The sequence below is a fragment of the Helicoverpa armigera genome, chromosome 12 (genome assembly GCF_030705265.1).
Source record: "Helicoverpa armigera isolate CAAS_96S chromosome 12, ASM3070526v1, whole genome shotgun sequence".
Classification (NCBI taxonomy): domain Eukaryota; kingdom Metazoa; phylum Arthropoda; class Insecta; order Lepidoptera; family Noctuidae; genus Helicoverpa; species Helicoverpa armigera.
This window is the reverse complement of record NC_087131.1, coordinates 9,823,083-9,848,883: the sequence shown is the minus strand read 5'-3', so window position 1 is coordinate 9,848,883 and position 25,801 is coordinate 9,823,083. Positions and strand designations below refer to the sequence as shown.

The window sequence follows — 25,801 nt, the reverse complement described above, 5'->3', positions numbered from 1 at the left end:
TCTATATTTAATCTAAATCGAAATATTAGAAATGTAGCTGCTCGAAATTATTTGTTTTGATGTCTTGATTTGTCGGAAAATGACAATTAAAACACAAAAAAATCTATAAACCATATTTAAATTCCAGTGCATCACGTAATCGCTGACTATGGTACAAAATCCATCATAATAGAAAACAGTAACTTTGTCCACGGCCAGTGGATCGGAAACCAGTAACCACGGTTAATTGACGCAGCCGAACCGGAACCACCGTTAAGTTCCCGCCATTATTCTCTTGTCATGTACCAACATGGCCGCCAATTGATTTGTTGTAAAAGGAACACAGGAATGTGGCCATTGCAGCATGAACTTGTAGCGTTTTCGACGAAACTTGTATAAAAATTAACATCAATGCCAAAAACATTTTTAGGAAATATAGTAATCTATGAGTATATACCCATATATCCACGTCCAACAACCAAATAACAAACTTGTTTTGACACCAACCAAAAAAAAGGAATAGAACTTTCCCATTTGTTCCCCAAATCCTCCTTGTCGTGTCAACAGTAAATCACAATTTATTATGTGTATGTATAGGTTAGGGACGTCAGGGACGATCCACAAGATATTATGTGTAGAGGAAAGCTTTACGTTTTAGGGTCGCAAAGTCAAAAGGCCGTTTTGGGATTTTGGACATTCTTATAGGTACTTCCACGAAATAACATATTTTTTCAAGAGAGTATATACCCATGTAAGAGTTTCTTAAGTATGAAGATTTCAATATATGACATCTTTAAGGACCCGCTCAGGCCCAAGTTCCAAGAAGGAACCTTTGTTATCCAACGGTTGGATACATAAAATTATTTAGCTTCCTACGCGGGCATTGTTTTGCTTAGTAGGGAGCGAAGGTATATGTACCAAGGCTTCGACCTAATATTGTGACAGACAACAAAGAATGTACGAAGGGAACAATTAATTATGTCGTTCTGTCCCCTTAGGTACTGACGTGGTAATCAACCTTTTTGTTTTTTTTTCTGCAACATCTCGTCCAGTCGACCGCAGCTTTGTTCCAGGTTTCAATGAAGGTCTGCCATTGGTCAATTAAGATGTAAAATTACTGTCTTGATTAAGCTAGTGTTTTTTCGCTAATGCACTACGCACTTCCTACTACCTGAAACCGTTCATCAATACATTTTGAAGCGACACAATAATCACAACAACCATTTGATTGATTGTCTATCAAGACCTTTATTCGTCTACGTCTTGCCTTCATAGAAACTATAACTTTAAGAGTACTGGTGAGCATAAATAAAATATGGATCCGTCCATTGTATGCAAAGTATTCATTCAATGATATCCAATTAATAGCGTCTAACCATTTAGAAAGTAAGAATTAATCGATACGTCATATTTTATATGCTATGCTAGACTTAAACAATGCTAGTTCTACACTATAGTTTATACATATAAATTAGATGTGCTATGCTCTACCAGTGACATGGCTTTATGGATGTGAATTCTAAAACATTTTTTTTATTTAATAACACGCACCTCAACACGAATGATAACTACACACGTGCGTAAATTAAGGGGATAAAAATATCTAAAAAAATAGAAACTTCAACTGCAATTAACTATAATCAACGCACGTGAGTTTGGTTGTAAAAGCTTTGTATCAAAGGTAATTGAGCGTGTTTTGTTTTGAAATATAATAAAACATGTGTATGAATAATAACTGACGCATAAAATGGAATATTTCGGCGAACCACGTTTTGGAAAAATTGCATAATATGATGCCGACGCTTTGAGTCAACAGTGTGTGTGATCAATACGTATATAATACTAAAATTTTGAATAAATAATGTGAACTAGCTATATAACTTTATCGTGACGTCTAATTTTCACGTAACGACCAACCAAAGACACGTTTGATGACGTTCCGCTGAAACGTAAACAGAATCAGAACGAAATAATTGTTAGCACTTTACAAGATGACTGTGTAAATAACAATTTCATGAGAAATGGCAATAAACTCGAAAGAGTGACACATACAGGGCAATATTGGCCAATATTTTGGTATTATACGACACTGGTTTAGTGCCAAACACACTTCGTTAATAGAACGGGACCACGTTTTCAAGCACGTGTGTCCAGCATGGAAAACTTCTCGTTAGTAGAGAAATGATTGATTTATAATCTGACGATAGCTGTTTTTATATGTAGGGCCACTACCTTAAGATATATAATAATTTTTAGTAAAAAAGGAAAAATGCAACACAAAAAATGTTACAAAACGCTATTTTGTAGTCTCTTTAATCCCACACAGAAAAGTCTCGTTAATCCCGAAAAGAACTCTAGTCAGATCCTGAATGCAAAAAAAAAACGAAAAAAAAATGAGCACTGCTTTAAACAAATAAATATGTAGTTGTATGTATATTCAAGTAATTAGATTAAAGATTCTAACCACAAAACCAACAATACCAAGGAAAAATAACGTTCAGAAATATATATGAGTAGATACATAATCATCAACCAATAACACGTCAGTCAGTGAGAGCAATTTCTAAACCGTTTATTTTCATATATTATCTAGTGTCGGGGGAGGTACCTACTTAAAACGCCATTACGTTAGTCGATGATAATCATGTTTATGACTCCAATTGTCTTCACTAGTTCATCGTTAATGTTCGAGTGTTATGATAGCTTTAATTTTAGAACTAAAAATATGTGGGATCGGTTTGGTTAACTAATAATTTCGAGGAATAGTTAGCAGCTGTTATGCGTGTTTGGTAAAAAAGTATTTTGTAAACTTTTAATACAACTGAGTTCAATTTACATTAAAAATTGTATATAAAAATAGATACATAGAAGCTTAAAGCTATCAAAGGTTCTAAAATTCTTTAAAGCGAAAATTTTGTATTGTGTCTCTGCCATCGTACTCATTCTGTAATGAAAACTGCTTAGCTTAATGAAAAATCTTACATTCAAAAAAGAATCTACGCACTCTTGAAGAATTAAAAAAAAATCATTGCCAAAAGTAACACATCACATTTTCGCTACAAAAATATTAAAAAGTTTCATCAGTTCTGACGTAAGGAAGAGTAAATACTAAAGAGTTACCAGACTATGTGCGTAGGTGATCTATGGTACATTGCGCTGTGCTTGCTCATTAAGCGTTCAATTCTTCGCTGCGTTCTGTTATTCCGACTTTAATGAGTTTTACAAAGTTTTTTTACGTCTTCATTGCATCTGGCCATGGTTTACGATTCGCGAAGCTCCGTAAAAACTGATAGATTAGCGGTTTACTGTTTTTTTTTTTTTTTAGTTTATTTGAATACCGTTAGCATTTGTTCGTTTTGTTTGCACGTAATCATTTAATTTTATCACTCGACTATATTTATATTCTTTTATTTTCAAGAAAATTCTGCTTCACTCCATGATGGGCGAGATATAAACGTAAACTGGCATACTTACTGAAGAATGTACATAGATACTGATCTTTTACGAAATCCAACTGCTAAGTTTATGTAACAAATAGGGCCGATGAAATATATTGAGGAACAAAAGTAGCAATTATCACGGCACTCCCAGAAATAGCCCAGGCCCTGGGCCACGCTGAACCTTCAAGGTTGAGCCAAGATTATATTAGATACTTCTCACAGAGCCAACGGAACATTTGCTTTAGCTAAATATTTCGTAATTAGCGCTGGTGAAATGTTGTCGTCTTCATTGTTTTCGCTAGATAAATAGAGCAAGCAATTATTTAGAATGGCACTCGTTTATGTTTATAAATGTGTAATACGGTTTTATTTATGCCGAATTATCTTAAAATTATCTTTTTAAGACATTCTGGGACTTACTGATGTTTTGCTAGATACCGATTACAAATTACATCTTTGGCACACATGAGTAAATTATTAGTTGACCATTTTTGTTTAACTGTCACCATTTTGTTGTCCATATTTTACATACTGCATCAAAGCACCCATTTTTAAAAATCGAACCAATATTCAATTTTTTTTTCTTTGTTGCCAGGACGACGTCACCACCCGGGGAGCCGTTGGTGCGGGCCCCGGTGGGCAAGCCAAGATGTCCGCCAGCCATATCTCGTCTCCGCGTGGAGAAGGTGGAAGGAGGCCTGGCGGTCGCTGGGGTCGTCGTCGCAGCCAACTGCCAGATAGTTCTACCGATATTCGGATTCCTGTTCATGCTTGTAGGATGTGTGTTAACTGGTAAGTACCTATTCAGAAGAACCAAACTGTTACCTTGTAATCACTTGGAACGTGACCAGTTTACGTAGCAATCTCTTTATTGTTTAGTAAATAATTTATTATGCAACTCATATATTTACCTATAGCCCACCTCCAGAAATACCGGGAAATCGCCAGTTTCTCATAGCGCAAACATTAAACAGACAATAAATAGAAATACTTTTAAAAGCAACAATATAAATTTCCCGATATCCGTCGCTTCAGGGTCGGTTCTGAACTAATTTCAAACTGAGTCTTTTATTTGATTTCATAACGTTATTGAAAGTGCAGCCTCGCCTACGTTTATTTGACTGGAGTATTCTAGAGATACAGTATCTAACGAACTGGAATCTATTTTAACTAAAATAGATGTCCATCTAAATGCTACCCTCGCTGAAACGACACGCCTACTCTCAGTTCATACTAAAGTATTTTCACATATTGACTCAGAAGACTGCCGAATTCCTGTCATCTCGTGACAATGGCCGGCTTTCGTTTGGAGGCTACTGAAGATTATTCATGTACCTTATTATACACTCTAATCGATCTTCTACTGGTGTTCTCTAAATTCAATCACAGTTTAATTCAGTCTAATCAAGACAAATATGCTCAGCATCAATACGGTGTCAGAATGTTGATTACAACATAAATAAATAACGCTACTCATATAATTTTTATGAACATCATGCTGGCTGGTTCAAATCATAGTTAAAACATGTTATATTTTTCCGAATATTGGCCTCCCACGTCGCAGCTAGACTTCACACTTTCATAATTGCACATTATGTCAATGCACTAGTGAGATCTTTTCACAACACTGCGGCGAACCGTGAAAGTGACCAATGTTATATTGTCTTTCATAAACACGTTCTGAAATTCAATCTCTGTTTCCGCATTCAATGCGGTTTGTGTTTAGAGAAGTTACCAACTGGAAGGTATCTTCCCCACCGGGATCCCTTATGGCCAAAGCCTGGGTGTGCGGGATTCGAACTAGTTCCCGCCGCCTTGGTACACAAAAGGCTCCAGAAGGAACCTTTTAGACTCTGACTGATACCCATCAACCCACCCACCTTCCATGGAGGATTTATTTCCAGCTTTCCAAATAAAGCGTAATTTTCCTTTTATTAAATACATACAGATTTGTGCTCATGGCAGCTCCGGGTGGTTACATGCTATAAGAACATCAATATTCTATCTGCAACAATGTCAATGGCAGGCAATAATTCAAAGTATTCTGTGTTATGTTACAGCGGCATCATATCGCGGTTGTGGTGAGAATGAGGAGCCGGATCACTATGCTGCCCGGATAGCATTTACTGGAAACTCGCGGGTTTTGGGCCCTGTGTGCATCGTGGCTGGAGCTATCATGACCATTGCTGGTACGTACCTATTGTTATTAAAAACCAATACTTAATAACGATTGTGATTGGAGATACTCAAATGGATTCTTAGAAACGCCAAATGGTCGTTAGTGACTGAGAATAGGTCGAATAAATCAGTGATTTTTTCCCGAAAATTAATGACCAATTTCGTTTCTGGAGTCCCCGAAATGAGATATTAATCATCTGTCCTCATAACACTGTGATTCAGTCATTTCACATTTGAGAGGTCCTTAATAACAAAAGAGAAATCAAATTAGAGCTTCGTGCAGGAAACACTTATAACGTGTGACTTGTAAGAGTTAATTAACGGAAGCCAGTTATTATGGCAATCATGGATGACAGACTTGTCTTGATTATACGCTGCGGCTGTCGTTAACTACGTCATGCGTACGTGACGTCAAACTGTTTCAGACTTAATAGCAGCTGAAAATTGTTTTGATCAAGTTGCCGTCATACTTACTTTAGAAGATTCCTTCTATAATGACAATCGCTGGAACTTAAATGCCGAACATTTTATCGCAAAAATTTTTCAGCATGATAAAGTCTATCCAAGGACAAATTATAAGGTGAAGAGGGCTCTCAAAGACGAGGTCGCGACGAACCCAAAGGGTCACACGTCAGATATTGATCGTATTAAGCTCTGTTTGAACACAATGAACTTAACGAATGATTAGCATTAATTACTTATTCACAAACACATTATTATAATTAAAGACAATCATTAACATGAGCAAACTCTTTAAAGCCATGTGCTAACACTGCGAGTGTGTTGACATACATTTGTAATTAGGTTGTCTGAGCGTGATCTGATTCTTGAAACAGTATTATCGTTAAGGAATAATAACGAATACCAATATCATTAGGCACTGCAGAAAGTCTCGAATATACACTAGGTACATATATTAGTCGTGACTATTATCGTCCGTTTCTACTGCTAACTGCTATGCTATTATCTACTGAATCATCATAATCATCTTATTGCCCAGAGAATTTCGGGGCTAGTTTAGCTGAATCTAACTGTAAGTAGTGAATCAGCTCCTATAATACGGACCCTAATCTTTCATTGTACGATTCAAAAATATTCCGGCTAACACACCTCATTTGAACATCCTACGCATTGGTTTAATGCTGCCATACAACGGCTAAATAAATCGAATGTATTGTCTATTCCAGGTATCGTGTTATGCATATTGATGCGAGCGGCACAACGTCGTCAGCGTAGGCTGGCGTTCCACTGTCCCATTCACGGCGACTTCTACCCACTGAGCCCACAGAATAGCAGGAAATATTCGCGTAAGTACCTTGTCGGATTTGAATATGCGATACCTTTTTGGAATACCTACTGTTGCTTTTGGATTTGAGTAGTGTTTTTTTTTATATGATTTAAGACTGCGTTGTTTGAATTATAATTTGACGTATTGTGATCTGTAGGGTTTTTTAATGCATTTAGTGAGATGAGCAAAATCGTAGTCAACCAGAACATCATCTTCTACGAATTAATTCCAAAAACCTCACTAAATGCAACTAACTGGAAATTAAGAACTTTTCATATTCTTCTAATCATCAAACCTCTACTAAGCACATCTCGCACATCTCTCATTGTCATAACCACATCATTCATCTTCCTTAAAACACAAATCTTTTCTGTCCACTAAACAGCAGTTGTTCCTGCAGGCACGCCGGCAGGCATGTGGCGTTGGATGCGCAGCTGGCTGGGCCTGGTCGAGGAAGGTGAGGCTGCTCGCTGCCCAAGGTCTGCGGAGCCCGCGTCACCGGCACGAGCTGATGCGCCGTGCCCCCCTCCTTTACCTTTCTTAGTGCCGTCGGATTCTGTTGTGTAAGTTCGAATTTGTAATTGTTTTTTTTTTGTTTTTAGACCAAGGAGGTAATAGTCAGTCGATATGGTGATATTTCTACTGTAGTTTTAGAATAGTGGCATATCAAAACCTCACTCATCTACTCTTCTATGGATGCTTTACCTACTACACTCTCACAACTTTAGATATTTTTATAAAACTTTCTTCACGAGTCAGGAATGGAATTTTAAACTTTATCAGGATTATTCTTGATGTTCCACTTTCCCATAACATTTAGCTAATTTGTTTGTGTGTGTCATTACAGAGGCATGGCATCGGTTCTTGGAGCTCCTCTTAGTCCCGAGCAAACGTTCGGTTCCATCAAATCGCTCGCGATATCCAGGGAGGTCGCCAGCTTCCCGCTGTCGCGCTCACCGACACCGCCACCATTGAGGTAAATATTGTTTATCTACTTATGTATGAAAATAAGGCTCATATTTTATACCTAGGTTTGAGACCTAGGTTATGAACTGCTAATCCGAAAGTTGAACTCCTTGATATCTCATCCGGAATAAATACCGGACAAGTTTAATAGAATTTCCAAGGAAGAATTCTTAAACTAATAAGATTGTGGTTATATTTTCAGTTGTCCACCGTTCAAAGAGGAGTCCAAGGGTTTAGACGACATACCGAATGCAGTTATAATACGTCCAGACTTCGACTGCGGCTCGCCGACGTGCAACTACCGCGTCGTCGAGTGCAAGCTGACCACTACGGAGGAGATACACCGCAGTGCCCCACACAATAGTGTTCATAGCGCGGACAACAGACCAATAAGACCCAACACAGTTTCTATAACGATACCCGACGAAGGGAAGGGTTAACGACACGTTTTAGGCTAGACAATTTTTTAATTAAATATTGTTCAAAGTGAGCTGGAATGCGCTATTCGAAATATTTGGCGTAAGGTTGGCGACGACCAAATTGGGCGTATATGTGTTTGTGTAATGCCTAGTTTTATGCTCATTGTTGTTAGTAGTGAGCACAGACAGCCACGATACGCCTAGTGTGGCCGCACCCTGACGAAAACGGTGTACATAAATTGTTTTATATAAGGATCACAATATTATTTCTTAACATTCGTCTGCTCAAACGATCACGATTTGTCTTCCGCTGCTGCTCACTCGATCAGCCACGAAATTGATCACTGTAAAGTTTTTATTGTCACCTTTGCTGCATTTACGTTGGGTTGGTTTTTCGATCTTGCAATTAGTTCTTGGTGTGACGCAAATAGGGTGTGATAGCCAACTCAGGCTTGCGGACAGTTTACAAAAGGACCATTTTACCGTAAATGTTCAGTCAAATAGGTTCTACGGTTGAGTGTTAAATCCTAGATTATAATGAATACCACACAGTCTATGTTTATTAGCAATATATTGCGCCAAATATAGTAAGTGTAATGAATGAGAGATTGAATAAGAATGTCTATGTTAAATGTTATATGATGAAGTGATTATACGTTATATTATTTTGCTTCCATTTACTTTGAACTGAGCAGAGCATTTCGTTCATTTTACATTGTGCATGTTAGGTTAAACTCGTCCTATTTATGTGATACTTAGAATTGTCTGAAGACGTCAAAATAATTTATTACTGAATTATCATACAATTAGTATGACGCAACTAAAAGGCCTCGAAACACGTATGTAACTTCTACTTACGGAATTAATGTTTTTTCTTTGTTTTCATTATCGTCATTAGATCATTGAACTAACAATAGGTGCACGCCCACGTGCTTTATCATTGCCACTTAATAAAATATTTATTAATAAAAAATAGAATAATAAAATGTCAGGTATGACTTCGATTACCGATATAAGACTATAATGTTCCTTCAGGCAAGCTACAGTAGGTACCTATCACGTAAATAGGGCATTCATTATATCTCATGATTATCCCAATGATCATTGTGTCGGCATTCTAGTCGTATCGTTCTATCTATACTTTGTTGGTGTAATTAATATACCTTATTCATATAATATGTACGCGGTAGAAGAAATGTATTGGCTCAGTAGGATAAAACGTTCCTTATATTAAATAATATTTGTAGGAAATTGTCCATTACATTCGTTTACACGTAATATTAGTGTAAGTATTATTGTGTAAGAGTACATACAAAACACATGCCCTAGTTATAGTCCCGATTGTGATATTCTTTTAATTTGTAACATTCTTTTGACTTGAATGCAAAAGCAACTTTGTTGCGGCCGCAGAGAACAAAAGAGAACATATTCAAAATGCCTTCTTATGTTATCTGTGGTTTTTACCTAAAAACAAAATAATTTGAAATCATTTTGTATATAAAATATATAGGTTCTCCTATTTTGTTGAATCATAAATCATTGTTTTGGTGAATGAGCCAAAAGGAAGATGCCAAAATAAAGTTCGTCGCGTCCATGTCTCGTATGTTGTTCGTTTCACACTCAATAAATTAATTGTGCTCAGAAAAGACAATTGAATAAGAAGCAAGGATGTAGATAAAAGTCGTAGTCCACGTATATATTTATTATATAATTTAGAATTATTGGTACGTAGGTCAAGTTATAAGTTTGTGATGTAGGCATTTATTGGCCAAGTTATTCAAAATTATATGGAAGGTAATTTTTTATAATCCGTAGGTAAGTGCCACGCCTAAATAATCTATTATAATATTGTATTGTATACTTAAATTAAGCTTATTTAATATTGTTATAATTGTAAGGATGAAATGAAAATACAAATTTGAGTTAAAAACGAGACCTTTTCTTTTGATTTAATTTGATTTTATATGGAATCCCTCTAAATATATCTTATGATTAATTATTGTTTTTTTATTTATAATCCTTTATACTTAGGTTTTGGCTATCATTGAAATAGTTTGTGTATTCTCATATTAAACATCGCGGCATAGAATTCAATCATCATCAGAACATCTAAATAATAAAATAAAATTAGGTAGCAAGAACAAAACTCAAACTCAAATTTATTTATTGCAAACATATGTAGGTAATAAGTACATAAGAACTAGTAAGTGAAGCTCTTCAAATTACTCAAAAATAACACTTAAAACTAGGTAGATAGTGATTTTTTTTCTTTAAATAGGTACACACAAAGAATCCACTTACACTAGCTGCACCTGTGGTAAGGACCCCTGCTGACTCTTTATGATGCTATCCCCAATCCCAAAAAAATTGCACCCGTCGCTGTTTGTACCGGTGCGACATTATGTTACAATTTGAGTGAGTGAAGACAGGTGAGTTTTTTACGTAAGTACAATTTTGAGCTACCTGCCTATTGCTTTGATGTCTACTTACTGATAACTTAATAAGGAGGCAGTATCACACGCATCATTGCCAAATCATTGCTTACGCGATAAAACTACCTACTGAAACGATTTAAAAGTTTGCTAGAATCCTACCTACCCACCAAAAGTCGTGAACATTTGACACAGGTCATAAAAACCGGACGGAAACGCCCTGTATTGACGTCGACTTTTAGGTGTAGGGCAACACTGAACATGAAACAGAATCAACCCATCGAATCAACCAATGTTCTATTGACATAAGAACTGATTTATTCGTTTGTGATTTTTTATCCTTCATGTTAGATAATTAATACAACAATTGAAAATTAATTAGAGAATTAAGTGAACTGCTCATAAAAGCTTATAAGCCAAAGCTCAATGATTTAGAACTGGATGATAAGATAAATGATTCTATCTATATAAATATCGCTTGTAATTCCCGGTCGAACATTTGGACTCCAGTCGTCCCATAATTTAGACCCAACCTAACAAAATCTCTTTGTTTGGGATTGAGCACGATAACATTTTTCACACTGGCATTTTCAGTTTTCTTTGTACTCAAGTCGAGCCAGCAAGCAAATGAAATGTCGGCCATCTTGAATCAAATTTCATAATGGCATGTGTCTTTCCAAATATCAAGTGATAGCAATTAAAGCAATCGGGAAAATAATAAAAACTTACCATAAAACATTTGCATATTTATAAACTAAAAATTAATTATTCCACCTGGTTTTAAATAGTTTAAAAAATTAAAAAGATCACCAATAAAACAAATCAGCTGTTATCCGTCAATCGATGTCAACAAAATTACATAATTTTGTTTAGAAAAACAGTGCAGCCTCCGTTTTTTAGTGTCATTTTGAAATTACCAAACATGAAGATTCGATCTATGATTCAATGGACAAATTGATAAAGTAGATGTGTACCCAGCGGCTCACAACATTGGCGACTGTGATTTTTTGTATAATGTAGTCCGCTGTAATATTTTAGTTATGGATCAAAACAATATAATTGAGTGCGGTGGATTTTATTTTATTCATAATTTTGACTCTGGGAATCTCGGACATGTGGAACGGGTGCCGACGGAGCTAATAGGTGAGTGGATATTTTGGTAATTGACGTAAATTCGCAAGTCCAAAGACCTGGTATAATTTGGTGAGTAGTTGCCAATTTTATGCCCTTTTCACGGACTTTTTGTTATTGTTGTGTGCTCGAAATAGATTTGAGGTCGTTTTAATACATTTGTATGTGCTCTGGTGCACCAACTTAATCAATATTGACTTGACACAGATAACATGTATTGACAGCACAGCAAAGAAAGTTAATTTAATCAAATGGAATTTTCCAGCTTACCCATTCACTGTTATGCCACAACAAACTAGACCTTAGTTCATCAGTGCTTTTATAAATGCATCTCATCCAAATATAACAAAAATAAAAAAGTGAACAAATATTTTGATAAACATTACAATTACAGGCGTATATAAAATATCAAAATTATATTTATAAAAGTAACACCTTTCACTTTCCCTTTCATCTGTGTCTGTTGTATTAGACAAAGATTAAAAATTCTTACCAGAATTACCCTCAAGCACTTTAAGAACTTGCTAGTTAATTCTGCTTATTCTAGTTGACAACAATCACATGATCTTTTTATATTACCAAGGAACAGCACATTTATAGAACAACTATTCTCATTAGAAATTCTTAAATTAATATCCTCTATACACCAATTATACAGATCTTAAAATACAGACAAATTAATACAAACTTTATCCAATAAGATTCTACTCATCATCACCATGTTTTTCTTGCTGCCGCAGCTCCAAGCTTAAACCCAAAGACAAATGTATCAGAAACACCGGACTATGAATTCAACATGTGGACCCGGCCGGACTGTGCCGGCACCGAGTTTGAGAATGGCAACCGTACCTGGTTTTACTTCGGCGTGCAGGCTAGTGAGCCTGGCGTACTGGTAAATATCATTATTATAATCAACAAAAAGTAATGTTATTTATAATTTTTTGTTATGTGCAAAGTTTTGGTAAATAGGAAACTTATTAATTTAAAATTGAAGCTTATAAGAATACTTACCTGATTTCTTTTGCCATAAATGTTGGCATTTACAGGACTACATAGCCAATCTTATTATAAAACTTATGGCCAGTTTCACTGGTTTCTGATAAAGTCACTATGTATTTCAGACTACCCTATCTGACAGATTTTACAATAATACTTATGAGGTAGTTAGGTAGTTATTTTTTCTCTTAAAACTTGCATTCTAATTACTTTTAAACTAAGTTATTCTATTAATTCTATATTTTTATTCCAATAGGTGCGGTTGAATCTAATAAACCTGAACAAGCAAGGCAAGATGTACAACCAAGGCATGGCGCCGGTGACAAGGACGCTGCCCGGCAAGCCTCAGTGGGAGAGGATTAGGGACCGTCCTGTACACTCGGTAAGAACATATTTTCTAAATACCTATTGCACTGCTTTTTGACTCCAGTCTAAAGTTCATACTTGTATTTATTGCGAATTAAAAATGCATAGCCTACTAATCTAGTGGGCAATGCCATATAACATTTTCATGCACTCAATAGGAACCACAAATTTAAAGACTGATTAAAAAAAACAAGTAAAGTTACAGAATTCTACTGTTCTATTCAAATTCCATGAAGAGTTGGAAACACGCCTATTTTTACCTTATCAAACTATAAGAATGTCCCAGTTGTCTTTCTTGGGCTAAGCGTAAGACCCTTAAATACGAATAGAAAAATGCTTAAAGCAAATCAAATTCTCATAATAACATTACAGTAAAAAATACTCATAAGCTCTTCTTTCCAGACGGACGACAACACATTCACCCTGAGCTTCAAGTACCGTACATCAGAGAACTTGAAAGCGACCACATTCTTCGCTTTCACATACCCGTTCTCTTTTGCTGAGCTGCAGATAGCCCTCAACTCCATCGACTTGAAGATGCTGCCTCTGCCACCGCCGCAGTCAGCTGATGATATCTACTATACGAGGGAATGCCTTATTTATTCTTTAGAAGGTAAATATATTGTTCTTTTGTTAATAATTGTATACAGAATCGTTTATTTAGACTGAAGCTTAAATAAAAATGTTAAAATTCAGTAATGTTGCATTGTCATTTAAACATGGCAAAATTATAGGAATCCAATAGGTCCAGTAGGTAAGTATTCAGATTGAACTTTAATAATATTTTTGAGATAAAACTATAGACAGATATAATACCTACGTTTCTTATAAGCCTAACATGCAAGAGAAAGGCCTTCAGGCGCATTCTGTTTAACTACAGATTTCAGTTTCTTACCTATCTGTTGATTTGCTTGGTACAAAAAAGATTTCATTCATTATCCAAATACAAGCAATGTAAAATGTCATCTCTAGTAGGTAAGCATATACATAGGTAGATTATTGAAATCCTCCGTTAGAGAAATCAACCTTTTTATTTAATGCATTTAGGGAGGCGAGTGGACCTTCTAACAATCACGTCCCACCACGGCATTACAAACGAGAGAGAGGAAAGGCTCAAGAACTTGTTCCCCGACCCCCAGGAGAGGCCCTACAAGTTTCAGAACAAGAAAGTAAGCAGATTTACTAATTAGATCATATATTCTATGGGTATATTAATTATGTAAAATACTATCCTCTCTTACTGGAGATTATCCAGCTTAGAAGATTGGCTTAGAGGTTCTTAAATTACTTTTAAACTGATGCCAGTTTTTCCTGATAAGCTATACTAAAACTGTAAGGAGGGTATTGATTTTAGCGTGGTACTAGATGTTTATAAGTATAGTCAATTTTCGAAACAGTCATTATTAATAAACTCTGCAAAAAAAAAGCGGAATAATGTTAGAAAAATATTGCTTCTGCATAAACACCAGACAGACAAATAAACAATATAGACAGAATAATGAGATTTTAGATGAATTGAAACGACGAACAACAAATAACAAGTTCAAATAACCCTTAAATAAAGAAAGGATTCATGTAAAAAAGCCATTATGTTTGGTGAACTCTATAATAAATTGATTATTGGCAAATATTCCAAGTACTAGACAATGGTAATATTTTTCTCACGGCTATAGGATAACCTATTGTTAGCTTCGGGTATGTAATGTACGGGAATATTATGGTATTTCTATACGTTTTTAGTGTATGTTATTGTTGATTCAGGAATTGCCCTTAACAAACATAGGGTGTAAATGAATTATATTTTTTGTTTTCATGTTTAGGTATTTATAATACCTCAAAGGAGTCTAGGCAAAGACTATTGGGTTTCATTCAATTTACCTGTTCACTGAACCAAACTTCATGTCTTGAAAAAATTCACCGGTTTTCGTTTAAAACTCTAAATATACAGTACAGTATAGTAAGGATAAAGTTGGCTTTTCCGCTATACGAATTTGAACTTTCCACTGGCAGTCTTAAAGTCCAATATCGCCTACCATCAATTAAAACATACAATTCCATCATCATCAAACAAATTCATCTTTCAACAGGTGATATTCATATCAGCTCGAGTACATCCAGGAGAAACCCCTTCAAGCTTCGTGTTCAACGGTTTTCTGAACCTCTTGTTAACCCGTAACGACCCCATCGCGATCCAGTTAAGAAAACTCTATGTGTTCAAAATGATCCCGTTCCTGAACCCTGATGGGGTCGCCCGCGGACATTATAGGACCGACACGAGAGGGGTCAACTTGAACCGGGTCTATTTGAACCCTTCGTTGGCTCATCATCCTACCGTGTATGCTTCGAGGGCGTTGATAAGGTGAGATTTTGACATATGGCTATGGGTAAGACTTTTTTGGGTTGAATTGTACCCTTTGTGACTTAACCATTACCTATTTATAAAATATATAATTTCTCAATTTTATATGGATTTTTAAGCCTGCTATTGTCACTTACAACTTTAAACTATAAGTAAGTAAGAACGTATTGTCCATAGATATTACCACTATGGCACAGAGAAGGAAGACTTCTGTGATGATAACAAGAGTTTTACTTCGCGCAGCATACAGAACATTAGCGAGAGCGCTGAGGTAACATAATATAATTGTGAATTTTAAAAATCTTCCTATTAATAAGTTCAATAAAAGAATCCCGTACCTGTCACCTTACCAGGGGATTAGTTACTGAATATTTTTTTTTTTATTAGTTCAATGGTTTCGGAGCGTTTACTAATATTCAATTTTCTTTTCCTATCTATATAAGTTTTATCTCTAATATAAACTAAGGCCCGAACCACATGAGTATTTTCCCTTCATCTAACTTAACTCCTACTTTTCAGCTTCTAGAAGTGAAAAAGAAGAAACCGTCAAGCACGAACGCGAAAGTGGGCGAGTACAACAAGCGAGAGAAGCCTAAGATAACGAGTAACAAGTCTGCTACTACCATCAAACCTCCTTCTTCCACGTCAGATAGCTCTAAGAAAGAGTTCAAAACGCTTAGTGGTGAAGCGGCGAATTTGGCTGAACAAGTAAGTAATAACTATACGAGTACCATTGTTTATTGATTAAGCAGGATTTTGGGGTAGATCCCGCTATAATTATTTGGTATGTCTGATTTTCATATAAAATTAAAGTAATTAATATTAGTGATATAAACTTTCACAAGAAGTGCAGCGTTTTCTTATTCGCCATAAATATACTTGCCAGAATAAGGAAACAACGAAAAATTCCTATCTATTCTATTTAAAAAATATCATATTTTTTTTATTTTTTCTGATGGTTTATCAAGATATAGCTCAGTCCAAATTTGCAGATTAATAGAAAAAATATTAAAAACTGTTTTGTTCATAAAATCCGCAAAGCCAAAGAAAAACGTACAAAAGTAAAACGTTAGCCTTAAAAAATCTAATAAATATTTGGCTAGCGTGAGCTGCGCTTACAAATTACAGTTCCTTTCGGATATCGTGCCAGAAACAGATTAAAACTTTTTCAGGAATTACTGTGTTGGAATGTTTGTGGTTCGTGTGACCAAACAATAATGCCTAACGCAATAATTTATTGAAAACTTATTTTTGTTTTAACAGTAATGGCATAATAGTTTACACTATGCTTAGGACTCTACGAGAAAATATTAGTTTGAAATCATCAACAATTGAGATTATAAACAAATGGCCTGTAAGTTATTCTGGTACGTAAGCTATATCACTGCCAATTTTATTTAAAATCCAATAATTTTGTCTGAAAGAGGAACAAAAATCCATAGGTACCTTATAATATTAATAGGATTCAATAAAATAATTCAACGTAATCCCTTTATAATTAATTTGTCGTCAAGCGATCCATGAAAAGTGCATGAATTAATCCATCGTTAAGCTTATCGACTCAATTTCGCATAAACTCAGTGGAGCGGCGCTCAGACGGATTATCTTGAAAGCTCTTGTATCCTTCCATTTTTAATTAAAAAACGACTGATTATGCATATGTAAAATAATATGTAGGTACTAAGTACCTAAAGTCGACTTCGCTTATAAGTCTTATACCTAAGCGAGTGATAGTCGACTTTGACCTTTTGGTTAAATGGTTTAAAATATGTATACGTTAATAAATATGGAAATGTGACCTATACAATAACTGGCGTTTATTTCGTTTCTTTGATCGAGAATAGGTACAAACTTTTGGAACAGAATACATTCAATGATATATAATGTTGATTTTATTTAATTTAACATATCAAGTTTGCCCAATTCACATCTACGACCAGCCCCGATTCTGTAGCTTGCATTCAAAATTCAACTTTCTCCTCCTAGGTATACGACTTAAAACTGCATGAACAGCCGTCACAAACCAGCGATTCTTCCTCCAAGCCATCTGTGTCCAACATTGGGGAGTCGCCCTCTCTCCTGAACGACAACTTGCTCCGAGCCTGTCTGGGGTCCACAGTACATCTGAGCACTAGTGAGGAGCTCAACTTTCAAGGACCCAACCCGCTGAGACCTCTGAGGGATACGCTCAAAAATAGTATCAGTCTGCTCATGGAGTCTACGTCGTCTGTTGCTTGGTATGTTTGGAAAAAAAAAACCTTTATTTTAACCCTTATAAAATTTAAAAAGTATATCGATAATGCTACAAACTTGCTAGAATACTTGAGAAGCTTAAGGTAAATCAAAGAAACATTAGTGCAAATAGTTTAATTTATACCCAAAAATTTTGCAGCATATCATGTTCTTCAATTCTGTTAATTGAAGATACGATTTTTTGTTTCTCTGCATCAATGTCACATGATTAAAAAGTCGAGAAATTAATCTCTATTTGATGTAATGTCTGCTCTATTTGTCCTTAAATATGTATTTAATGTCCGAGACGGTTTCAAATTAGTATGCATTGAGATAACTTGTTTTATCAAATCCGCAGTGACGGCTTAGCCGGCAAGGAGTCCCGGCAGTCGAACGTGAAGATGGGCTGGTGCCAGGACTGCAGGACGGCGGTCAGCAAGCTGGAGGACACCATGCCCGGCATCACGAGCATGGTGCCCGGGTATAATGTTGCCATGGTGAGTAGTACATACACAGTGACAGGCAAGGAGTCTCGACAGTCGAACGTGAAGATGGGCTGGTGCCAGGACTGCAGGACGGCGGTCAGCAAGCTGGAGGACACCATGCCCGGCATCACGAGCATGGTGCCCGGGTATAATGTTGCCATGGTAAGCAGTACATGCACAGTGACAGGCAAGGAGTCCAGGCAGTCGAACGTGAAGATCAGAATTCAACCTTAAAAAACAGTTTTGCTCCTATATTCTTCCCCACCTAAAGTTAAAGACACTATAGGTGAGATTCCACTGGTTTACAGCCTTTTCATGCACACAAAATATGTTCCTTCTGGTCTACTGACTCTAGAAAATGTTCCCGAAGTTGCAACCTTTCTAAGCGTACACATTTTGGTGGAATATCCCCACAAGATCTACCGATCCTCCTACCTACTTTCCTATCCATCCCTATTAACCCTAATAAATCCCGTCCTCTCCCAGGGCCGTCAAGACAACATGACATACCACACCATAGACGAATACAGAGAGCACCAGAGACAACAATTTGACGAGCAGTCCAAGAAGGTATGCGAACAATATTTACTATATGACAAAACTTTTTCCTTTACGGTGCTTGCCGAAATTCGATCTTATTGCATTTGATTGTCTGTCTCTAGGAAATTCCATTTCACGAAAAAGGTGTAAAAATTAATGCCACGCATTTTGAAGTTCTCCCGTTTGTCCACAGTCTCAGGACCCATCAGACCCGCCAGCCAAGGACGACAATATCCACTTCTGCACGAACTGCTTCAAGAGATACGTACTCACGGAGTCTAATGAAGAAATCGTAAGTCGAACTTTATTATTATGAACATTGTCATTTCAGTTTTGAGGTGAAAACTAATATTCCATTTTGGGGCAAACTGTAAAAGCGCAACGGATTGAATAAATTTTTAAACATCGACGCAACCATTTTTAAATGATAAAGGGTGGGCTTTTTGAGTTTCAAAATTCTACTTCAAAATTCCTGAGTCACAGAATATAAATTATTGATGATGATGATGATGTCCCTCTAGCCGATTATCCGCTACGGCTGCTGTTCTCATGTCAGGAGATTAGCCAACTGCGCAGGACATCTTATAGTGCTCAAGCATTTGCACAGACACGAGTGCACTCAATATTCTGTCTCTCTCATAGCCCGATGGGTCGGCAATCCAACACGACCGGAGAGAGATCAGCTGCAGGACCGACATTTACGTCATTATGAGAACTCCATTGTCCACTCATAAATTAAATTCAAATTTTCACTATCTTCCCTGTCTTCTAATCCGTTGTTTTGGCCCGAAGGTATGCAGCGTGGTATCGACGCAGAGCGTTGCGGTGTCGGCGGAGGAGAGCTCCGAGCATCGCACCGACACGGACTCGCACGACACCGTCGCCGGCAGCACGGGGGACGCTGTCGTTACTGTCAGCACAGCTGTAAGTATGCCTTATCTCCCAGCAGGGCCCAGGCCTGCCGAGAAAAGAGTTACCGCGACCCTGGTACATAAAAGCCCTACGAAAGAACGATGTATTTTTAGTCAGCTAAAGTCTGAAACCCTCACCGCCGCTAACCCACAGCGGGAGGGATCATTTGATGATTTTTACCATCGGAAACTTTATCTACTTGTATACCTACGATATATAAATTGAGAAAATCTGTTTCTTTACAACTTCCAGCCGCGCTAAGTTTGATGACGTATATTTCTGGAATTTTTGGGTTTCTTGTCCATATACGAATGTTTATATTCGGAGCACAAAATAATAATCGCATTAACATTTTGTAGGATCATTTATTTGTCAATCAATGCAGACCAGCTTTCCCACTACAAAAAATATTTTTAAATCACATTAATAGTACCCTAATTCACTTATCTTTGTCTCTAGATAACTGTCCCAAAAGAAGAGAAGCCCAAGTCTCCCGTTACAAGGCAGGCTAAGAAGAAAGCTGTGCCCGTGCCGAGCGCCAATAATAGTAGCGCCACCGTCACGAAATCACCGCCCAAAGAGACCGAGTCGGGACTGTACTTGTATATAGATCTGCATGGACATGCTTCCAAAAAAGGTAAGAACTTTATACTCTTTTTTTTTCAAACTGTTTATTATAATTTTGCACTATTTATAATTATGGTATACTCTTAAAAGAGGTAAAAAAATTAATATTTTTGGGACATTAACTTGTTAATCATTGGCTCATAGCCTACAGAAAATTAATCTATCCCGTCTAATTGAAAAGTTTTTATGCACAGAAGACAGCATCATCCACCCATCCGTTAAATTTCTTCAACAAATTTTCAACCTTATCACAATACTGCAAGGTTAATATTCGGTTGTTAAAATTTGACAGATTTGTTTAGGCTGACCCGCTAGCGTCCGTACATACATCAATTATATTACTGAAAAATAAAGTTTCGTTTCAATCTGACTACATATTATCGTTTCCCAGGTATATTCATGTACGGCAACCACTTCGACGACCTAGAGAGCTGCGTGGAGTGCATGCTGCTCCCTCGTATCATGTCCATGAACAACCTGCACTTCCACTTCTCCTCCTGCAACTTTACCGAGAGGAATATGTATCTCAAGTGAGTAGGGTTGTACTCTGATAGTGAATTTTATCGATGTTTGTAAACAGATTTTTAGAGCGAATTTTATTTGTGATACTTTTTTTTGTTTTTCTAATTAAATAACGAGTCGAATACAAGTGGATGAATAAATATTTGGTTAATGAGTGTTGATGGATTCAAAAAACATAAGTTTTTTTTCTAGCCATGTGTCTTTTACACCTGCCATATTTTGGCTCAACAACACTTCGTAACTGAATTTGTAAATTTAATTTACGTATTTAAACTAAATTCGTTCCTCTAGGGACCGTCGCGACGGCATGTCTCGCGAAGGCTCAGGCCGAGTCGCAGTATTCAAAGCCACAGGACTAGTGCGTTCATACACATTAGAGTGCAACTACAACACGGGACGCCTAGTGAACGTCCTCCCGCCGACGTTACGCGAGGGGCCCGCCACCCTCCCCGCGCCGCCCGCCCCGCTGCCGCCCAAGTACACCCCGCACATCTTCGAAGAGGTAAACCCCTTCCAGGTTTGTGCGCCGCACGTCACCTAGCAACATGACTGTTGATTTATCCTCGGCACTGGGAGACGACAATATCGACATGTTTGTCGATATCGATAAGTCTTTTGACATCACTAATTACTGTTATGTATTTTAATTTTGGCATTAAAAATGACAGTTCCAAAAGTCGATGTAAAATTATCGATATCGATAAGTTGATGTCGCATCGAAATTGATAGGTAACGTTTTCAAATTGTTCTTGTGTCTTCTGTGTTCTTTCTTTCTTAACTTTCTTCTGTGTTTGTTACTAACCCCGCTCGCTCACAGTGTCGATGTAGTGCATTGTAGAGTAGGTACCTACTTACCTATCATCGTAAAGTTTATTTTTGGATGGGCAATATCAAAACGAATTCGTAAAAATTAATACACCATTCTCAATATAGCATAAATTAATAATTTTTGCATTTTGTCCAACAATATAGGATTTTCGGTAGTTTTCATCGAATTCGTTATTTGAAATGAGAATGGTATATTAACACGATCTTAGAGAGTGAACGTATTTCAGGGAAGACACTGTCGCGCAAAGAATCTGGAGTTTTTCGAAGAGATTTGCCCCAAAGAGGTTTGTCATAAACCTTGTTTAAGCTAGTTCACATTTGAAAAATAATACCATGAATATGTGCTAAACGTTTTAGCTTTAAAACAAGTAGTTTGAGCATCGCTTTATAGTACACAAGTATTAAATAGACCTTGTAAGATATCTCTTTAAAAAATCTCCAGAATTTTTGACACTTGCTGCTTAAAAAGCACCTTTTCTTTTTATGTCATCGTCATTTGCTTTTTTATGTTGGGGTCGGCTGCCAGTCTAACCGAATGCAGAAGAAAAATATTGTATTACATGGAGCGACTGCATATCTGACCTCTTCAACCCAGCCACCTCAATCACACTTAGTATGACGGATGGCTTTCTAACCACCGTTAAGCCCAATAAATATTAGCCGGGACCGATAAATTACGATTGCGGTCCAAAAACACGGAGGATCTCATTATGACACAAAGATTGCTTAGCATCAATATACCTCATGATGATCTGTCGACCCGTGTGGTTGTTATTCAACCACTGCTGAAAGACCGTGGAACTAGATCAGTTGTTTTCATTGAATTCTCAAATAAAATAAATATTGTATGCATACCTAACATTCTTACACGAAAATTTTTAATTACTTCCACATCATTTTAACTTTTGCAAATGTGCCTAATATTTTTGTTCACAGGATTTTTTCAAGCTTGTGTGTGCTTTGCATTAATTGCAGTGTTACTATACTCCTACTTCCCAATAACTATAGCACCAGATGTAATTATTTTAAGACAATATTATAAAGCAACACTGATGTCTAGGTGGGCCGTTCCCTGGGCGCGTCGATCTTAGACCTGACGGGGCAACACCCGAACTCACGCATCCCTTGCTCGGAGCATCGCAACTTGTCCGCCGTGCGCGAGTGGCTTCGAGCTCACACTAGAACTATGCGTCCACAGGTATGTATTGTAGGCTAGAAGATTGAAGGACTGGTTCATACTGGTTTGGTGATGGGACAATAGTGTTAGGTGGCTATCGGTAGGAGAGTGATAACTGCACAATGGGGGGTTCTTTGGGCATGTACAAAAATGATCTTCAATTTGTTTTTAATCTTTAGCAATGCAGTTTCTGTCTAAAATTATGTTCTTCTGCCATGTTTTGAAGTCTGGATCATTGTCGTATTAGATACCTACATATTATTTACTCAGGTTCGATCAATCAGCAACCGATCTTACTTACGCTACAAATAACTGACACAATCAACACATTACTTGCACGCTTCAATAAATACACTATTTTCTCTGTTGGTAACCCTACGTCTTTAATTTTCAGTGTTAACTACTAAACACAACGCGTTTTAAACTAGTCGTGGTAAGAAAATGTACTTATGGGAGTGGAAGTGTGCCGTTCAATTCAATCATTTAACATACACTTGAATGTTTAGTACTAAAGTTAGGAGATAAGTTTTAGCTGCATTCGACTCTTTTATATGTTCTCATTAGTCATATTTACACTATACAACTGTCAGGTACTCAATAAATGCTTACATCTCTATTCCAGCTGACGATGTCGCGTTTACGACCCAAGACGGTGTCCCCTCCCCGTGTGCCGCTGTACGCTCGCTCTAAGGGCAAGGTGACCGAGGAGCGCAAGGAGAACACGTACGTCGGCGCCAAGACCGACACCGAGCGCAAGCGCAGCCCGCCCGTGCTGGCGCCGCGCTCCGGACACGACATCATGAACCTCAACATGAAGTTCGGCAAGAAGAACGAGCCCGTCAAGACCGCCTCCCGCACTAGATACCTCAGCGAAAATGAGCCCAAGCCCAAAACGCTGTCCACCAAGCGTAGGAACATTCTAGCGATACGGAAACCCAACTCGAGCAAGACGCAGGTGAGCGGTGGGGTGGTGAAGGCGAAGATGAGCCGGCGGTCGGCGGACGACGCGGAGAGCCCGCGCACCTCCATCGTGTCGGGCAAGCTCAGCAAGCGCAGCTTCACGCGCTCCGGCCGCGGCTCCGCCACGCGCAGCTCGCGCCGCACCGCCGCCTCGTCCTCGTCCGACGACATGCTGGGCGGCACGTGGGAGGACGTGGCGGGCGGCACGGTGCTGGGCGGCCTGCACGACGCGCTGCCGCTGCCCGGCAAGCGCCGCTCCTTCCCCAACCCCGCGCCCGCGCACCTCAAGAAGATCCGCCTCAAGACCGTCATGTAGCGCCGACTGCGCCGACCCGCCCGACACTCGCGCAACCCCAACTGACCGGGACGGCTAGTCCGTCCGTCTCCAATGTACTGTCGGCCAGAATTGTGGTCTTCACCACCCTGTGGGCGAGGCTCCTTTAGACGTCATGAAACTACAAAGTCGATATCCTCTTACACTTAGTTAGAAAAGTATACCTGAGCTAAGTAGATCTCGCAGAAACTTATGAAAACTACCTACTCGACCACTTTCATAGCTGACGACATCAGAGCGGTCGCCGCGTGTGACGCGTCGTGCAGCTGCGGCGGGCTCGACGCTCCGGCCACGTCACTGCCAGCGCTGAGCTAGTTACCCAACCACCGTCAATGGCAATCAAGTGTGGGGTTACATTTGGCGCCTGTCCGTAACTTATGCCATTAAAAATTGTGTGTGATCTTCTCCTCACTGTCCTATCGATCTAGCTATAGTATTTTGTCTCGTTTTATGTTTAGGGTTAATATCGTTTCTAACTGCGACTTGCCACCAGTAGGAGTTTACGATGGTTGATTTAAAACTTTTATTTTATTTTTATTTATTGGTAGAAATATTTTTAATGGCATGAGATATAATTAATGTGAGCTAGTGTTGTAACTTAAATTTTCTTTGCTTTATTAAACCCTGTAACTTGTGATTATGTTGACTGAACGGGCGACTAAATTCTTGTGTTCTCTTTAGCATAATGTTTTATATGTCAATTTTTATCGTTTAAAATTGGAAGTCTGTATAATGTTTAATCCCAATTTTTGTGGATTGAAATATTTATTTAACAAAAGAAGTTTTTTACTGTAAGATTTTATATAAAGACAGAAATATTATTATTGTTTGCGGTGAAGATTATCATCCCCTGTAGGCGAGTTGAATGCTCATGGAGCAATGTTTTCAAAATGTGCTAATAATGTATAATGTACTATTGATCTCATTTATGAAATTTAGCAGGAAGCTGGTTTCAAGAGTGCTCATATCTATTCAATCACAAATATTTCTGTGCCCATCCATGACTTGTTTTAGCAGCTTTCAAAATACCGAAAAAAATGGAAACAGAAATAGCAACAGAAACAAAGTGTTTGTGATATAAAACAGCTACTTGATTTATAAAGGGTTTTTTTAGAATAATGTATGTATTATTAACATATTAACTTGTCTACACATAGAGTAAGAAGCGGACGTGGCTTACATGAGCGACAAGTTCCGCGCCACCAATCTTAGTGCAATAATTTTATATGAATTACTATATGTACCGGAAGTTTTATATACAAACGTAACACTAAAAACATACTTTCAAAATTCATATGTATAATACAGTGTTTACGGTAGAAATGCGTAGTGTGTATATTTTAAAACAGTAACTATTTATTTATCTGAAATATTAATATATGGTTAAATAACATACAATGTTCTCACAATCATTGGTTTTCTTATAAATGCCTTTACCTATGGCTCCAGGCCTTCCTAGCACCTGTTTGCCCTTTCCTATGTTTTGATAATACACAGAAATAATTTTGGAAACTTTTCACCAAGGTAATATAGCATTTTACCTCAGTATTTTTCTCAAAATACTGGACGAGTCTATAAACATTATAATAAATTGGAGTTCAACTTTTTCATATCTTGAAAAATTGATCCA

At 37.5% G+C, this 25,801-nt stretch overlaps 2 protein-coding genes across 8 annotated transcripts in view; both read left to right on the top strand.

Annotated features, from left to right (window-relative positions):
- Positions 1–10,205, top strand: part of LOC110383911 (uncharacterized) — a 102,538-nt gene extending 92,333 nt beyond the window's left edge. For 3 of the 5 annotated variants that reach the window (XM_021344868.3, XM_021344872.3, XM_021344870.3), the window contains exons 2-7: positions 4,015–4,211; positions 5,480–5,608; positions 6,785–6,904; positions 7,271–7,448; positions 7,733–7,861; positions 8,054–10,205. In XM_021344868.3, coding sequence (XP_021200543.1) covers positions 4,015–4,211; positions 5,480–5,608; positions 6,785–6,904; positions 7,271–7,448; positions 7,733–7,861; positions 8,054–8,291 — 991 coding nt within the window. In that variant the 3' untranslated portion in view covers positions 8,292–10,205. The remainder of the gene's footprint in view (positions 1–4,014; positions 4,212–5,479; positions 5,609–6,784; positions 6,905–7,270; positions 7,449–7,732; positions 7,862–8,053) is intronic. The other 2 variants (XM_049838834.2, XM_021344871.3) reach the window with 2 other exon arrangements.
- Positions 10,206–11,010: 805 nt separating this feature from the next.
- LOC110383919 (cytosolic carboxypeptidase-like protein 5) lies at positions 11,011–25,580 on the top strand. Of its 3 annotated transcripts, XM_064037289.1 has the most exons (18): positions 11,011–11,845; positions 12,574–12,725; positions 13,086–13,211; positions 13,598–13,808; positions 14,243–14,364; positions 15,283–15,554; positions 15,732–15,825; positions 16,074–16,262; positions 17,541–17,791; positions 18,145–18,433; positions 19,005–19,103; positions 19,604–19,735; positions 20,183–20,360; positions 20,742–20,880; positions 21,164–21,389; positions 22,761–22,898; positions 23,272–23,310; positions 23,500–23,599. In XM_064037289.1, the coding sequence occupies exons 1-17, from the start codon at positions 11,743–11,745 to the stop codon at positions 23,275–23,277; spliced, it is 2,727 nt and encodes a 908-aa protein (XP_063893359.1). In that variant the 5' UTR covers positions 11,011–11,742; the 3' UTR covers positions 23,278–23,310; positions 23,500–23,599. The 3 variants fall into 3 exon arrangements, with proteins under 3 accessions (XP_063893359.1, XP_063893357.1, XP_063893358.1); XM_064037287.1 differs by lacking the exon at positions 23,272–23,310 and having other exon boundaries at positions 11,012–11,845; positions 23,500–25,580; XM_064037288.1 differs by lacking the exon at positions 23,272–23,310 and having other exon boundaries at positions 11,013–11,845; positions 21,164–21,374; positions 23,500–25,580.
- The last annotated feature ends 221 nt before the right edge of the window (positions 25,581–25,801 follow it).

What these genes read in the sequence shown, in the direction of transcription:
- LOC110383919 (XM_064037287.1), top strand. Translation starts at nt 11,743, where the DNA reads ATGGATCAAAACAATATAATTGAGTGCGGTGGATTTTATTTTATTCAT. An exon ending in GGTGCCGACGGAGCTAATAG is followed by an intron (nt 11,846 to 12,573) that starts GTGAGTGGATAT and finishes TTGCTGCCGCAG; the next exon opens with CTCCAAGCTTAAACCCAAAG. An exon ending in GAGAGGAATATGTATCTCAA is followed by an intron (nt 20,881 to 21,163) that starts GTGAGTAGGGTT and finishes TCGTTCCTCTAG; the next exon opens with GGACCGTCGCGACGGCATGT.